The sequence below is a fragment of the Lissotriton helveticus genome, chromosome 1_1 (genome assembly GCF_964261635.1).
Source record: "Lissotriton helveticus chromosome 1_1, aLisHel1.1, whole genome shotgun sequence".
Classification (NCBI taxonomy): Eukaryota; Metazoa; Chordata; class Amphibia; order Caudata; family Salamandridae; genus Lissotriton; species Lissotriton helveticus.
Genome location: NC_136057.1, coordinates 805,869,772 through 805,885,728, shown reverse-complemented (window position 1 = coordinate 805,885,728; position 15,957 = coordinate 805,869,772). Strand labels below are relative to the sequence as shown.

At 44.8% G+C, this 15,957-nt stretch overlaps 1 protein-coding gene across 1 annotated transcript in view; it reads right to left on the bottom strand.

Annotated features, from left to right (window-relative positions):
• The window catches only part of LOC144770857 (uncharacterized), a 578,425-nt gene that overhangs the window by 335,569 nt on the left and 226,899 nt on the right, over positions 1 to 15,957 (bottom strand). Inside the window, exons 5-6 of the mRNA XM_078655640.1 lie at positions 12,489 to 12,611; positions 9,612 to 9,725 (exon numbers count right to left, since the gene is read on the bottom strand). Coding sequence (XP_078511766.1) covers positions 9,612 to 9,725; positions 12,489 to 12,611 — 237 coding nt within the window. The remainder of the gene's footprint in view (positions 1 to 9,611; positions 9,726 to 12,488; positions 12,612 to 15,957) is intronic.

Sequence of the window (15,957 nt, the reverse complement as noted above, 5' to 3'; positions counted from 1 at the left end):
ATCAGACAATTGTCCAAACAGTTGACGACAATCTTGCTGCTGATCAGGGGTCAGTGTGGCAGAGAGGCTGACACCATCCACTGACCCATCTTGCTCTGTTGCAGAGATGAGGTCAGGAAGAGGCTCGGTCTCCTCCTCCATTCCATCATCTGTCTCTAGGAGCATGCCCACTTCGAACCTTTCTAAGTGGGGCTTCAGACGGTTAACATGTAGGACCCACAAAGGGATCCTGGGAGACCGCAAGTTCACCAGGTAGGTGACATCACTCTTGCGCTCCACCACCTCAAATGGACCGGTCCACCTGTCCTGGAGCGCACAAGGCTCTACAGGGGCCATGACCCAAACTTTCTGTCCAGGCTGAAGCTCAATCAGAGTGTCATTCTGATCGTACCACCGCTTCATCTCTTCCTGGCTGGCTTCCAGATTTACAAGTACAAAATAATCTGGTGGGCTCGTAAAAGGGAGCAGAAACCAAGTTATCACAACACACAAGATTACAAACACTCAGCAAGTATCCAAAGTGTAATGAAAAAAGATAAATACATGAGGCAAAACAACCTTCGCGAGATGATAGGATTTCCATCAACTACCAAGAGAGGTCAGTGTCATCACTTGGATATCCTTCCTTCCCACCACACTTCCAGATTCGCCTGAGCGAGATCTCTGAATCGCCGAGTCTGGTTCCTGAAGGCCAGCATGTAACTGTATACATCCTTGGGAGGTTTCCTGGGAGATTGCTCCCAGCCTTCCTTGACCAGACTCAAATGTCCTCTTACCGGGTGTCCATACAACAGTTCAAAAGGGGCTGAACCCTAGGGACTTTTGTGGCACCTCACGGTAAGCAAACAGAAGGCATGGCAAGAGGACGTCCCATTTACGCCTCATCGGTTCCTCAAGACCCATGATCATGCCTTTAAGAGTCCGGTTGAATCTCTCAACCAGCCCATTACCTTGTGGGTGGTAAGGAGTGGTGAACTTATAAGTAACACCACACTCCTTCCACAGAGACTTCATATAACTGGAAATTAAGTTTGTACCTCGGTCAGACACCACCTCTCTGGGGAAACCCACACGAGGGAAAATCCTCATCAGTGCACGTCCCACCACGGGGGCCATCAGTGTCCTGAGCGGGATGGCTTCCGGGTACCGGATAGCATGATCCACCAAGACCAGGATAAACCTGTTGCCCATGGCTGTCTTGGGGTCCAGTGGCCCCACAATGTCAATGCCCACCTGTTCAAAGGGGGTACTGACTACGGGAAAAGGGTGGTGAGGAGCCTTGTGCTTCCTTCCACTTTTCCCACTGGCTGGCAAGTTTTTGTTCTGCCCCAGATGTCCAGCTAAAGGTACGTCATGAGCCAACCCTAGTAGGAAGGTCCTGAAGCACTGGGGAACCACTAGCACACGGGCTGACCCAAGCTCAGCAATCTTAGGCTCGCTATACAAGAGGTCATTCTCCCAGTAGATCCAAAGTGATCCAGACTGATCACCTGCTGCCTGGTTTGTGGCCTGCTGCCTCAAACTCTCAAGAGAAGGGCACTTCTTCTGCTCTGCACAAAATTCTCCCTGGAAGGCCCTCCTCTTGCTGCCAATGGGTCAGCTCAGGTAGGTTCCCCAGTTCAGAAACTTGCTCCCCTGTAAGTTCTAGGGCATCCCCTCAAGGTCTGACTCCTCCTGAACCGTGGGAACAATGGGGGCTGGTTTCCCGCGCCCCCGACCTCTTCTCATTCAGGCAGGTTCCTGGGACATACTTTCAGGCTCCAGGATCTCTTGAACACCCTTGGCTGCCATAGACCAAGTGGTCACACACACCCACTCAGGCAGACCCCAACATCTCTAAATTAGCCTTCTTCTCCACCTTAGCCCCAAGGGAGCTTTCTAAATCATTGCCTAACAGACAATCAACAGGCATGGCTGGCCTCGCAGCTACTTGAAGAGTACCAGAGACCCCCCCCCCCGCTCAAAGGGAACCTGAGCCACCTTGCAATGGCTCTCGGTGTTGTCAGCGGCAACAACTGGGAAGAATGCATTGGGGACCACCTGCTCTTCAGACACCAAGTGACACTTGACAGCGGTCACACTGGCTCCGGTGTCTCGAAGAGCCTCCACTCTATGGACATTGATGGTCACCCACTGCCTGTATGTTTTAGTGTTATCATGCAGCTGAGTTTTTGGGACCATCTCAAAGTCTCCTAATGATACAAGGGACATTTCTGTGGGACCCCACCCACCTTGGTCACACTTCTCCTCCGCTCCCAGGGCTATACTGGCCATCTGATGGGGGTGCACGGGGTGGCACATATTGACTCTTTTGGGGACACTGGGGATCATACCAACGGTGTCCAACCTGCTTACACTGAAAGTAGGTAACAGGCCCTCTATGAACAGGTTTACCTGTCGGGGTTCTGACTTTTTCTCAGGGGGAGGCTGGGAACCCTTACCTTGGTTCCCTTGGGAATTACTTTGGGGCCCTTTCTGGAACTCCCTCTGGTTACCCTTGTCCCCCCCACTCTTCTGCTGGGGACCCTGCCCACCTTTGGCAGAGTCTCCCACATGACCCTTGTGGACCCTGGTACTGACCCAGCGGTCCGCCTCCTCATCAAGCTTCCTAGGGTTAGTCAACTTGCTATCAATAAGGTGCTGGTGTAGCTCTGGAAAACAATTAGCAGACAAGTGCTCCCTGGCAATCAAATCATGGAGATCTTCAAAAGTATCCACTTTGCTACCCTTCACCCAACCATCCATAGCTCTGCAAAAGAAAGATACATATTCTACCCCAGTGGTTCCCTCCAGCTTCTTATAATTTCTGAACCTCTGTCTATAGAGTTCTGGGGTCTAACCATACCATTTCATCAGTGCTTCCTTCATGTGGGCATAAGGCACCCTATTCTCACTGGGCAGGTCCAACAAAGTATCCCTCCCCTCGCTCACAAAGCGGCCCCACAACCCCGCTCCCCCATCCTTCTCAGGGACCCGGTGGGCCAACATTGCTATTTCAGAGGCTGCAAACCACTGCCCAATATCTTCATGCTTATGTGAATCTTTGATGACATCCTTGTGGATATACACCGTGCCTTCTGAAGGCACAGATGGTGCACTGCCATCAGTGGGATTGATCTCTAAGCCCTTTGCCTTGATCTCCAACTCCCTCAACATCCTCTCATGTTCCATTCTCATTCCCTCTCTCTCCAAGGACAACCTGTTATTCTCTGCCTCGCTCTGACCCTCCATCTTAAGCTTAGCCACCTCCAGCTTGTGTGCTCTATTTCTCTCCCTGTCTTCCAACTCTCTGGGGGATAGGTCTTTGGAAGAGATACTACTGCCAGGTAGGGAGAGTACCCTCCCCTGGCTGGAAACACTGGCCTGTCCAGTTGCCCATCTGCAGCCCCAGCTGGCTCCACCACAAGATCAGTGGCATTTCTTGATTCTACCCAGGCCTTCAGTGTCTTTTGGTAGTCATCCTTTTTAGAAATGCCTGGTGTAGCAACTTTCTTGCAGAGATGCTTGAGCTGTTTCAAAGTGAAGGTTTCCAACCTCCCTTCCTCACAATCAAGATCCATAGATGCAACAGATGCTGGTCTACTCATGGTAGTTAGAATTGGGAGTTTTCAGGAATAAATAACAGTCCAAGGAAAAAACAATTCCACCCAAAAAAGTATGTGGTCACGTTTGGTCTGCACTCACTAGTAGTGTACACCAATTACTGTATATGAGTCACAAATGCAGGTCCAAATCCTCACCGCTGACAAACCAATGTTAGATCTGGGGGTCTATAGTTGGCAATGGTGTACACCATTGTCCAAATAGGGACCCTTGCTGCTAAGTCAGGATAAGGGGATGATACTCCTAGATAACCCCTGCTCACCCCCTTGGTAGATTGGCATGAGCAGACAGGTTTATCTCAGAGGCAGTGTGTTAAGCATTTGTGAATACACACAGTAATACAGTGAAAACACTACAAATGGACACAACACAGGTTTTATAAAAATAAGTATTCTTTATATAGACTTAAACACAAGACCACAAATGACAAAAATCCATAATACTACACTTAAGATTGCTTTAAAGATGATAAAAGGTGCTTAGTTCAAGTTGGTGATAAATGCGACACAGTTCTCACAAAAGTACCTGGATGCGTAACGCAAAATAACCAAAAGGCTCGCAGAGGGAGAGGCGTCGGTTTCGTGCTCCGGGGAAGATGATGCGTCACGCCTCAATGCTTGTGGAGAGTAGGACATGCGTCGTAATCATTACCGGTGCAGGGATGATGCTTAGGTTCTCGGCCTGCGGCCCGGTTGGGATGCGCAAGATGGCGCCTCAATGCGATGCGACAATCCTGGTGTGATGCGAGAAGATTGCGTCCTTGATGCGACGATGCGAAGACGATCCATGCACGCCCTAGCAGTCTTGCGACAACTCTGTACTTTGGAGCTGCGACAGGCCCTGCGACACGCTTCTCCGGTGATGTGACGGCGACCCTCTCAATGGCGTCACGCTTCTCCGGTGATGTGACAGCAGACAGCTTTGACGAACACACGCTTCCTGGGAGATGCGGCGGCAGCATGCTTCTCCGGCGATGCAACGACTACAGCTGCGGCGGCAACACGCTTCTTCTCATTCCCAGCGACGCGCAGGCTTCTGCAGATAGAATTCCCAGCAAGGGAATTCAGAGGGGAGCTGGTGGTGAAGTCTTTTGTCCCTTAGACTTCAGCAGGAGGCAAGCACAATTTCAAGCCCTTGGAGTAATATTCTGCAAGATGATGAAAGTTCTTTAAAACCCAGCAAACAGCACACTGGCAGAGGGGCAGTCCAAAACTCCTACAGCTTCCTTGGGTCTTCTCCTTGGCAAAAGGTTCATCTTGTTCCCAGAAGTGATCTAAAGTTCTTGGGTCTGTGTCCCAATATTTATACTGCTTTTCTCTTTGTTCTATGCAGACAGAGGGGCCTTTGCCCAGTCCAAACCAGTTCTGGAGCACTCTGTTTACATGACTCCTTCTTTCCTTTCACAGTGCAGGGCAGAAACATCAGATGCCCCACATGAGGTGGAGCCAGCATTGTGGAGGGATTCCACAGCCCTGGAGCACTTTGTTGACATGATTCTTTCTTTTCTTTCACAGTGCAGGGCAGAGACATCAGCCGCACCCCAGGGGTTGGAGCCAGCATTGTGGAGGGGAGGCCCAGCCCTATTAAGGTCCCAGGTGCAACTCCTCCCTCCCATCTAGATGCAGATCTCTCTATTCACCACTGGGTGGACTCACCCTGTCTCCTGGAATCCCCCAGCCCTGTCACTCAAACTCCAGACAAGGAATACACAACCTAACAGAGGCAGGATTGGATAGTTAGATAAGAAAATACCTACTTTCTAAAAGTGGTATTTTCAACCACAGAATGTTAAAACCAACTTTACCAAAATATGTATTTTATCATTCTGAGTTCAGGCATACTAAACTTGAATTTCTACCATGTTCCCTGAGTCAGATAGGATTATGAGATGTAATAATCTAACTGCCCATTCTGGCCTATGGAAAACAGGTAGCCCTGCAATAGTGAAAAACGAAAATGGATGTAATTCACTATTAGGACATGCTACACACACCAGGACATGTCCTACCTTATACTTACACTGCACCCTGCCCTTAGGCCTACCTTAGGGGTGTCTGATATGAAGAAAAGGGAAGGTTTAGGGATTGGCAAGTGGGTGCACTTGCCAAGTCGACATGGCAGCCACAGACTGCACACAGGCCTCGCAATGGCAGGTCTAAGTCACACTTTACAAGCTGCTTCTGTGGGTGGCACAACCAGTGCTGCAAGCCCACTAGCAGCATTTGATTTACCAGCCCTGGGCACACATGGTGCACTGTACTAGGGTCTGACAAGTAAATCAAATAACCCAATCATGGAGTCACTAATCAATACACCAGTTTTAACATAGGGAGCACTTGCACGGAGGCACTGAATAGCAGTGGCACAGTGCCCAAAGCATATAACCAGCAAAACATATCAAAAACAGAGGCGGCAAACCAACAAAAAGGAAGGGAGACTCACATCAATGATGCCAGGTCTAACATACTTTAATTTGTAAAGACATTAAATGAAATCTCAGAAATTTTCTTATTTCCTGTTCCTTTCCATTGTTCCAAATAAAGGTTTTCATTGATATACAGCAAGTGCATGCTCTGTAATGTTTGCATCTCTTCTTTCAAAGCAAAATTCAACCAAACAACACGTTGTTACTTTCTGAAGCAACTATGAACTGTCTTTAAGTGATTTGGCCTTCCTGTATGTTAGATAGGATCCTAGCAAGTCTTTTAAATGTGGGGAATCTTTAATAAGATTGAATTGTTTTTGGTATGATTCTCTTGATTTGCTTGGACTAATGGTGTATGTCATAATCATTCTGATAGTTTGTATTTGGTTATTTCCTTTCTCCTTTTCTAGTTTTGGAGTGTGTTTGTTAATATCTATGCCTGTTTGTTGCCTTTTGTAGACCGTATTGCAAAATTGTCTCCGGGTACTACCTACTTCTTGATCTACTTAAGATCTCTTGACTATGTTTCAGGAACTTGAATTCTGTTGATCAATTTCTCCTTAATTTTAGAAATTCACAATATTATAAGTTCTATTCATGTTTCTCCGGGTGGTGACTGGTGGCATGTTAAACGCTGGAGTAATTGTTCCCTTGCAATTTAAACTGGTCTTGATCCATTCCTTCCTCTATATAAATTGTTGCATCCAGGAAGGTAACACTCTTGCTGCTAAAACTCAGTAGTGAATTTCAAATTATAATGATTATTTTTCGACAAATCTCTCATTTAATTCACACACACTCTTTTTCCCGTATCTCATTTGCCTACCACATACATATCGTTCTGTAATTGCCTACAACATGGTGAGCCGCCAAATCCCCACCAAGCTCATAAGTTATTTGGAACAGCACTAGAATAGGTTACATTTTTGACTGAAAATAAATCTCCCAAATCTGAATTATATCAGCAAGTTTTAACACCTCAATTCTGACTTGAGATTCAAAGTGGTGTTTGCTGTCCCATTCAGTGTAAAAGATGTGGATATCCCCAAATGTTCAAATCTTTGAATCACACTGTTTCCAGTAACAAAGATGTGCAGATGATGTCCAGCTCTATTGTACGTCGGCTGACATTTGGCCTGAAGATAAAGCCCACTGAATCTCTGGAACATGTCTACTTTTCGAAGAGAAACAGCTGCCTTTGTCTGAGCAGTTCAACATTGATGTTGTAGGGTTACAGTAAAATAGAAATCCACAGATGCTGGGGGATGCCAAGCGGTCAGTGAGCAATGCCAGGAACATCATTATTCCATTTCACTCTGAGAATACTTTAATATTCCAGGTCAAATGCGTTTTCAATGACAAGCAATGCCAACTGAAGTCTCTCGGGTACTCCTTCTACTGAACTCTAGCCATTAGGTGGAAGTTGCAAGATCTCTGTAACTGTCAGATGAAGACTGATTATATTATGGCTAGAACCTCCCCCCACCCTCCCCCCAGTCTAGGAAAAGCAAATATTGTACTTAATCCCTAAGAAGTACAAGCACATAACTACAGTATTGAAAGTAATGTACTTCCTGACTTTGAAGAAAAGAAATATATTCAAAGCTCTGTGACCCACACACAAGATTTTCCGGTGCTAGATCCATACAACTTATTCTCAAGAAGACTACACACTAGATCTGGATATCAGATATAAGTCTGGGATGCTAGGTCTGGAAACCAACACCTGCCCAATTAATCTAATGTAATCCTGAGGTTTCTTTTTTGGGGTGTGGGGAACTAAACCAATTTAATAAAGTGCCCAGATCTTCGACGTCCATAAAACTTGACAAAACATGTAAAACAGTATCACTTACCAAGAATCAATTCTATGACAGTGCCAATTTGATCAGATTTCGATGGTCCAAGAGTGAAAAGAAAAAACAAGATAGAAGATTCATTATGGAGGCATCATTTGGAATATTGTGGGCTGCTTTCTGTGTCCACTGTAGATCCAAAAATGGTCCAGGAATGGCCCATAAGGGTTCCTTTTAAAACAGTCATTCAGCTGATGGTAAAAAAGGCTCTCTTGCCTTTCCCCTGTGGCTCAATATATTTCTCCCTTGTCTTGGCAGCTCATACACCTGTCGCAGTGAACCACCTGATCATTGCTAACACCAGGCACAAATCACCCACCCATGAGTCTGTTAATATTTGAAAAAGTTGATTTCAATATGAATGATAAGATTCATGTATAAAAATGTATGAACTCCACGTCGACCCAGACCTCAGAAATATGTAGTTAGGCAGGCCCAGAGACCCAGGCCCAATGTCACTGAATGACAGATCGCAGGTGGGGTGGTACCTAGCTAGCAGAAAAAAATGCGAACATGAATTTCCAGATGAATCCCACAGATTGGCGCAGCGACACCACAATGGTCCAGGGAGATTGGCTCCAATAAAGCACATATGGGCGGAGGGGTGCGCGCTTTCCCAAAACACCATACAGTCAGATGCCACATGAATTTAGGAACACGTAGCCAATCAAAACACAGCACACACAGTACATGCAATGACCACATGCTCACCATGCTCACCATGCTGGACATCTGGACACGTTACCCACTGGTCATATTGTGTCCACGCAAGATCGAGGCAACCTGGATTCCTCATCCAATACCTTAATTTATGGCTTTAAAAACAAAGGTACACATTCTTTATCAAAAAAGGATCCCCAGAAAATGTGTATTGCATTCAATGAACTGTATAAAAGTCTAAGTTAGACCGATTGTAAATTGAGACAGTCTTCAGACTCTATGCCTGTGACTGGGCTCCCGGATGCGTTGTTTAATATAGTGAACTGTTTCTGTTTTGCCAAACGCCTCTTATCGCTTGTTTTTCAAGGTATTTTATGTTCAAGCAAGAAGACCTTTGGGACACTGACCGAGTATCTTGGCTGTTCTGACCCGTCAGGGATGGTGAACAGAGCCACACAGAAGTTACTACGAGAATACATGTAGCCCATTGCAACGATCGTAAATATATAAAATAAACAAATATACACCAGTGGGGAGACTTTCTACCATGTGCTTTTGTTTCTTACTTTTCTGAGGTGTTCTTTCTTTGTGTTCCTGGTTTTGTTTTCCTACTATGTTCCAGGTCCAAGTCAACAAGAGCACAGGATTCAAATAATCGTGTGTCCCTCCGTAAGCACTATTGCTATGAGCCTCACCCTAACTCCCCTTTTAGCCCTGCATAACTTTCTACATTTTGCACAGGTCATAGGAAAATAAAGTTGTTATATATCTACTAGTGCAAGATATGCCACGTTTGTGCAAGTGATCTAGGTGGACACAGCTGCTGTATCTTAATAAAGGGCCTTGTATAATTAAACATTCACAAGACGCAATCAACTTCCTTAAAGGCTTTAGTAAAGTAAAAAAAAGGCTCCCAAAAATTGAGAGCTTTATTTTCATTACAACATATCCTTACAGCATTTAAGTAAAAGATGAATAGGTATACTGTACTAACTGACCTAAGCACAATGAAACCATTAACATTGTACATGGAAAATTATTTTATCAAGTGCAGTTTTCTCTGTTACCTTGACCTGCTGGATTCTCTGCTTAACGAAGTTCAAGTTCATTTCCCAATCCAGAGGTAATATAAGCCAAGCACCTGAATTGTCATCAAAGTACTTGCATACATTTGTCCTCCCCTATGGAAATAAATCAGAAAATGATATATGTCATTACTTTTGGTTGTAAATAGAAACACCTGTACGTTTAGCATTTTTAAGTTATTGTAAGGCATAAAGGAAAGCACGGTATGACCAGTGCATAATTTGTGCTGGCGGTTCATGTAGAGGACCCTGACATTCGGGACCTTACTTTTCGTCATCATATTGTGAACCACAGCAAGAAGGAGAAAACACAGAAATCGTCAAGAGTGACATGAAGAGACAGAAAGTGCAACCCTGACATTCGACAGTATCAAGAGAAGGCTTCTAATAACAACTTTGCGCATCTGAACTTAACTTTTGTACAAATTAGCCACGGAATATGTAGGGAATTTTCATTTTGCTATTCCCAAATTGCGATTTTTAGGGAATCGCAAAACGAAATGTAGGTAGGATTAGCAAATTTTATTGCGAACCCCACTTATTCCTTATTTGCGAATCGCAAATAAGGAATACATTCTCATTCATTCCTATGGGCTAGAAGGCCCATAGGAATGAGTGGGAAGACATTCTCAATTTGCGATTCTCAATTAGAGAATTGCAAATTGAGAATGCAATTTCAAAGTTGTAAGGGTGTCAATAGGACACCCTTTTGCACCCCCTGAAATTGACATGTGTGCACATGTGGCCCACATACATGGTGACCCACATGGCACTTTGAAAAATGCCAAAAAGTGAATTTTTCAAAGAAATCGCAAAATACCACCAACCTGAAGTTGCTGGTATTTTGCGATTCCTTAAGCCAAAAGTTGCACAACTTGGGTGCTTCCTACATTGCATTTAAGGAATCGCAATTTGCGATTCCTTAAATACAATAGCAAAATAAGGAATCGCAAATTTTGCGATTCCTTATTTTGCATGTGGGTTTTTCTGTGCTACATAGCACACTGCCCTATTTGCGATCGCAAATGCTGAAATTCTGCGAATTTCAGCATTTGCGAGCGCAATTAGGCTTCCTACATATGGCTCATAGTTTGAGAAATGTGATTCTTAAACATTGCCAAGGGCAAGGCTTTTGTTGCCATTACCTTGTGGGGAGATCCCCAGCGAATTGCTTGCATACATTTCGGCGGTGTGCAACTTTCTGCCACGGGATATCTTTATAGTGGGTGGTGTAAGGGATGGGACATATTTGCTTAGTTCATTCAACCTGCACGAGTCCTTCCAATCCTGCCCATCATTGGTAAGGGGTGGAGACTCCCTTCAGATGGATTTACCAGTTGGCAGGAGCCTTCACTTATCACCACCACGTAACTTTATGTAATGGGTGAAAAGACTGGCCACTTGTCTAATAAGTACCACAGGTCTGAGCTATACGGGCTGCATCTGCAGGAGAACATATTTCGTGCAATAACAGTTCTTAGTGTGAAACATTATATCGTATTACAGTGACCTCTATTATTATTTTCAAGATTATTCTGTGACTTAACATGTGTTAAAAATGCTAATATCACCCGTGTATCTCAACCTTGATCTACATGAAAATATAGGATGCTGCAACCAAGAAAAGCATTACTGCTGCTCCATGTTTTTCTGTTAAGCTATTTTTCCATCTTTGTGGCATTTATCAGAAGGAGTCCTTTCTGTGGCCTTTACCACCCTATTGCTCAACCCTTTTTAGGTCTAGCGTGACAGCACAACTGACTGCAAGACGTAATATTATCAGTACTTTAAAAAATGCCTGGAGTGGGTTTTGGCGACATTCAGAGGGCTCTTACTCTCTCCCCTGATGCTGCTGTCTATCTTGTGTATTGTTTCACCTTTCAGGAAATGCTCCCATGAAAAATGCTCAGGGACTATTTTAGATCTGAAGGGTACATTAAAGTTGTTTGTCACATTCAGTTCTTCGTCTCCTCTATGTATCCGAAAACAGAAATCAATTTTTGTTGCTACTTTTTCCCAGGATTGGCACTGGGACATGCTTTTGTGTGATAAACATCATTTGTGCATGCAGCGCTTCCAAACAGATTAAAGGCCGTCCACATCACCCGATCCTGCTCCCCACTTTGGGAGTTTTGGGGGCACTCTTCAAGTGGAAATCTCTGAAAACTCTTACAAACCACATTCCATCCCTCAAACCTTTCAAATATTTAATACTGTTCAGGTCCCCATCTTACAGTCGTCCCAAATATTTACATTCAGCTCTGCAATTTGTTTTAAAAACATATGTATTCATGAATTGCAGCTTTTCAGTTATTTTTCTAAGGTGTTCACTTGATGCTCCGACAATTTTTTCCTCTAACTCCTACTTTTCACAATTTTCCATTGTTATTTACCGTTTTGTTATATGGTGAGCAAAGTTTTCCTCTAGCCACCAGTCATTCGCCTAAATCTCCAGACATATTGTGAAACGTGTAGAAACAGCAGCACGCGATGTATTTACTGATCCAGCAATTTCGGCAATATTTTCCACTCATGTTTTACATGTCGGCGTTGGCGTTTAGTGCTAAAACATGAGGACTGGGCAGGATCGTCACAAAAGGAGAGCACTTTGCGCTATTTACCCAAGGCCCGCTCTGTGTAGGGCCATGCGGCATGCGCTATTAATGCTAAAAGTATTGGTACATCACCAAGGCAGCTCAGCGTGGCCTGGTTTTGGGATGTATTCTTGATGAGGCAGGTAACTCCTGCCCCCTTTCGATAGCACCATATACTGTTGTAGAGCGAACTATCACCCGAGACGGTTTCCTGGCGCAACATTATATCATTTGAATGATTATGATTTAAGATGCAGATTCGTACTTCAAAAATGTAAGTCATGACCATTCCTCTTCCTGGGATGTAGCACTGGCTGGAACGCTCGCTGTCGTCATAGTAAGGACCAGAAACGCTGGCATTCTCCTTGCTGCCCGAATTGATGGTTGCCTGTTTTAAGAGATTATGTTAACAATGTGAGAAGTTATAACACAAAAATCAGGTGCCAAGTATGGACACAGGTTAGCATAGTTATAGAACATTATATCGGTTCGCAATTTTACAGAGGCTATCTCTGGATTCATAGCATTGATCATACATTCTGGATCATACTTCAAAATCCCCGTGCAGTGGTGTAGAAATGATCACTAACTATATCAACATGCTCAGGGGTGTTTTCTTTTCAAATGCCATTAAGGTGGTTGCTTCTGCTGCCTCCTGGGGGAGAAGTTCAGGGCTTAAATTGAGCCGGTGATCTCTGGTGTTCTATAGCTGCACTTCCCTGCACTTTATTGTCAACACCTGTTCTTATGACAGACTGTTACATGGTAGCGCTGTTTGTTTGATTCTTTTGAGGGGCACAACAGCTGTAGTTTAATAATTAAATATACATTAAAATCACCAATAAATGTTAGTATTAGTCATTTTAATGTATATTAAAAGTCTGAATTGTCACACTTGCATGAGTGTTATGGCTAGTCGTGATAGTATTTTTATAGGGAGCAATGGGTGGTGAAAGCTGCACTAAGTGGCTACTGCCATGGGCTCTGGTACTTTTTTTTTTTTTACAAATTAAGGGGCCGATTAGGATTGCGGTGAATCCGCATCCTCCGGGCCGGCGGAAGCCACCGCCGGCCCGGAGGATGCGGATTCACCGCTGTAGTGCCTACAAAGACCCCCCGCCAGATTAGGATGGCTGGGGGGTCATCGGCGGACGGGAAGACCGTCCGTGGCTTTTCCGCCGCGGTCGCCTTCCGACCGTGGCGGAAAAGCTCTAATATGGTGGCGGTGTCTATCAGACACCGCCAGCCATATTAGGATGGGGCAGAAAACATGCTTTTCCGCAGTGGAAAAGCATGTGGTCTTTGGTGTTTGGGGGCCCGCTGCGGGCCCCCAGGGTGTCAGGGGTGCACATGGGGGTTACCTATGGTACCCCCCAGCATTTACATGCAAAAGCGGCAGGCACCGCACGGTGCCTGCCGCTTTGTGCATGTAAATGTAATACATCCATTTTTAACCTTGCGGCGGGTGCTGCTTCAAGCAGCACCCGCCGCAAGGTCAAAGATACGGGATGTGACCGCCAGGGTGGCGGTCACATCCTAATTGCACCGGAGGGACCGCCGCTGCCCCTGCGGACGGTCCCTCCACCTCGGGGGTGGGCCATCCTAATAGGCCCCTAAGTACTGGAACCACCGGCTTCACCAACAGGATGCTCGCCGGTGTTGTGTAGCACATTCGGAAAGATGCACACACTTACAAATCCCTTGTAAAAGGTACCACAGTAGCCTGATTTTGCTCCATCTCACTGTTTAAGTGTGAACCCTTTCTTTTATGAGCTTTAAACCTGTTCATTAAATTTTTTTCCAAAAGGCAACTGATTTGAGAGTCAGAAACCTTTTCCGAACATATAATTGATTTTTACTTTTCATTGATTTACACAGTTGCCCTCAATTAGTATGTTTGACTTTCAATCAATTCAATCATATTCTTCCTGTAGATCGCTTTACTTTAGATATTTGTTTGCCATTTTTGTGTTATGTGGGGAGGGGTTTTGATGCACAAGAGGCGGAGCCTTATGTGGGTGATGATCCCCAGTCTAACAATAGTATTACATAGCATTTTACATTCCACACATACATGATTTAAGTCATGGAGATTTTTCAATAGTATTGGTTTAAAAAAAAAGAAAAAATGGTAAGAGTGAGAAATTGGTTTGTTGGTTGACTGGGATATTAGCCCTGGTCAAGCAGCAATCATTAGAATTGGAATTATGAATTATTAGAGAATAAAGTGTTAAAAAGAAACTAAAATCATAAAGCGCCAACCGCGTGTATCTGGTCGTGCTGCACAGAGTGAAAGTCAAAAGTTCAGGCCGAACACGATCGGTCGTTTACAGTCCTATTTTCGTCCTTCTGAAGGTTTACCTTCTCAAATTCGTGCCAAAAGTACTGTTTGTGTTGTAGAGGGCCGCAGGGAGAGCACCAAGGGATGCTGCTGGCGAAACATGAGGAGCTGGCAGTCGCCATGGCGGGCGGGCTTTGCTGGCGCTACACAGTGGAGGTAGCCATGAGCAGTCGGTCCTGCCGTGTGAATAGCCAGGCTGACGGAGCTTTATGTTGATTTGCGGTTTGAGAGATGAGGTGTGAGTGCGAACAGGATCGTTCACAGTCGCACAGAGCCCAATAGCTTGATTTAAGCTCTCTGAGCCACACCAAGAGTCCAGGTCCAGGACCAGAGGGGCACCACTGGGGGGTCAGGAACTCATTGCAGCTGGGTCCTGGTGATGATTCAGGATGCTGGGGAGCCTTTTATGTCCGAGTGGCCAGCAGGCTAGACATTGGAGTCACTGTGGTGTCTTGGCTTCAAGAGTAGTTGCAGGTACAGTTATTCCTCCCCAGGCAAGAGGGCAACAGGCAGTAGGTCAGCACAGCAGGTCGCAAGTTCATTTAGAGTAGCAGTTCAGCAGAATGGCAGTACTTGTAGTCTCCTATCTTGCACAAATCCCTTAATTTATTTGAATTATTAATCAAGAAGGATCTAGCTACAATACATCAGAAATCTTGTAAACAGAGGAATCTGACGCAAAAAGAGTTAGTGACACTACGCAAACTGGCTACCAACGAGAGTATAACATTCCAACCTGAGGATAAGGGGGGAGCGCTAGTTGTTTTGAACACAACATATTACAATTCATAAGTAGATCAACATGTTCAGGACACCGACACCTATATAACTGGAAACTGACCCCCCCCCCGAACACTTTCCAATCTATACTATCTCAAATTTTGAAAAATGCCAACGATCTAGGATGGATTGATGAAAATACCTGCAAGTTCTTAACATCAGTGCATCCAAAAATACCTCACATATACATGCTACCTAAGATGCATAAAAATCCTCAGTACCCACCATTTTGCCCCATTGTGGCAGGTTGTGGGTCTATACACGAACCAGTGGGGAAATTATTAGATCATTATTTACAACCTCTGGTACAGAAGTGGATAACTTATGAACAAGATACCATGGACTGTCTCAATAAACTACAGAACATTGCAATACCACCTAATGAAGAGATCTGGTTATGTGCCATAGATGTATCTGCCTTACATACATCTATACCTCATGGTGAAGGAATAGAAGCTGTGGAGTGGATCCTGTTAAGACATGAGTATGATGAGACATTGAACATCTTTCTGTTAGAACTTTTACACTTTTGTCTATACCACAGCTATTTTAATTGGAAATGCTAATTCCTTCTCCAAAAGACTGGTACATCAATGGGTTTTACCGGGGCACC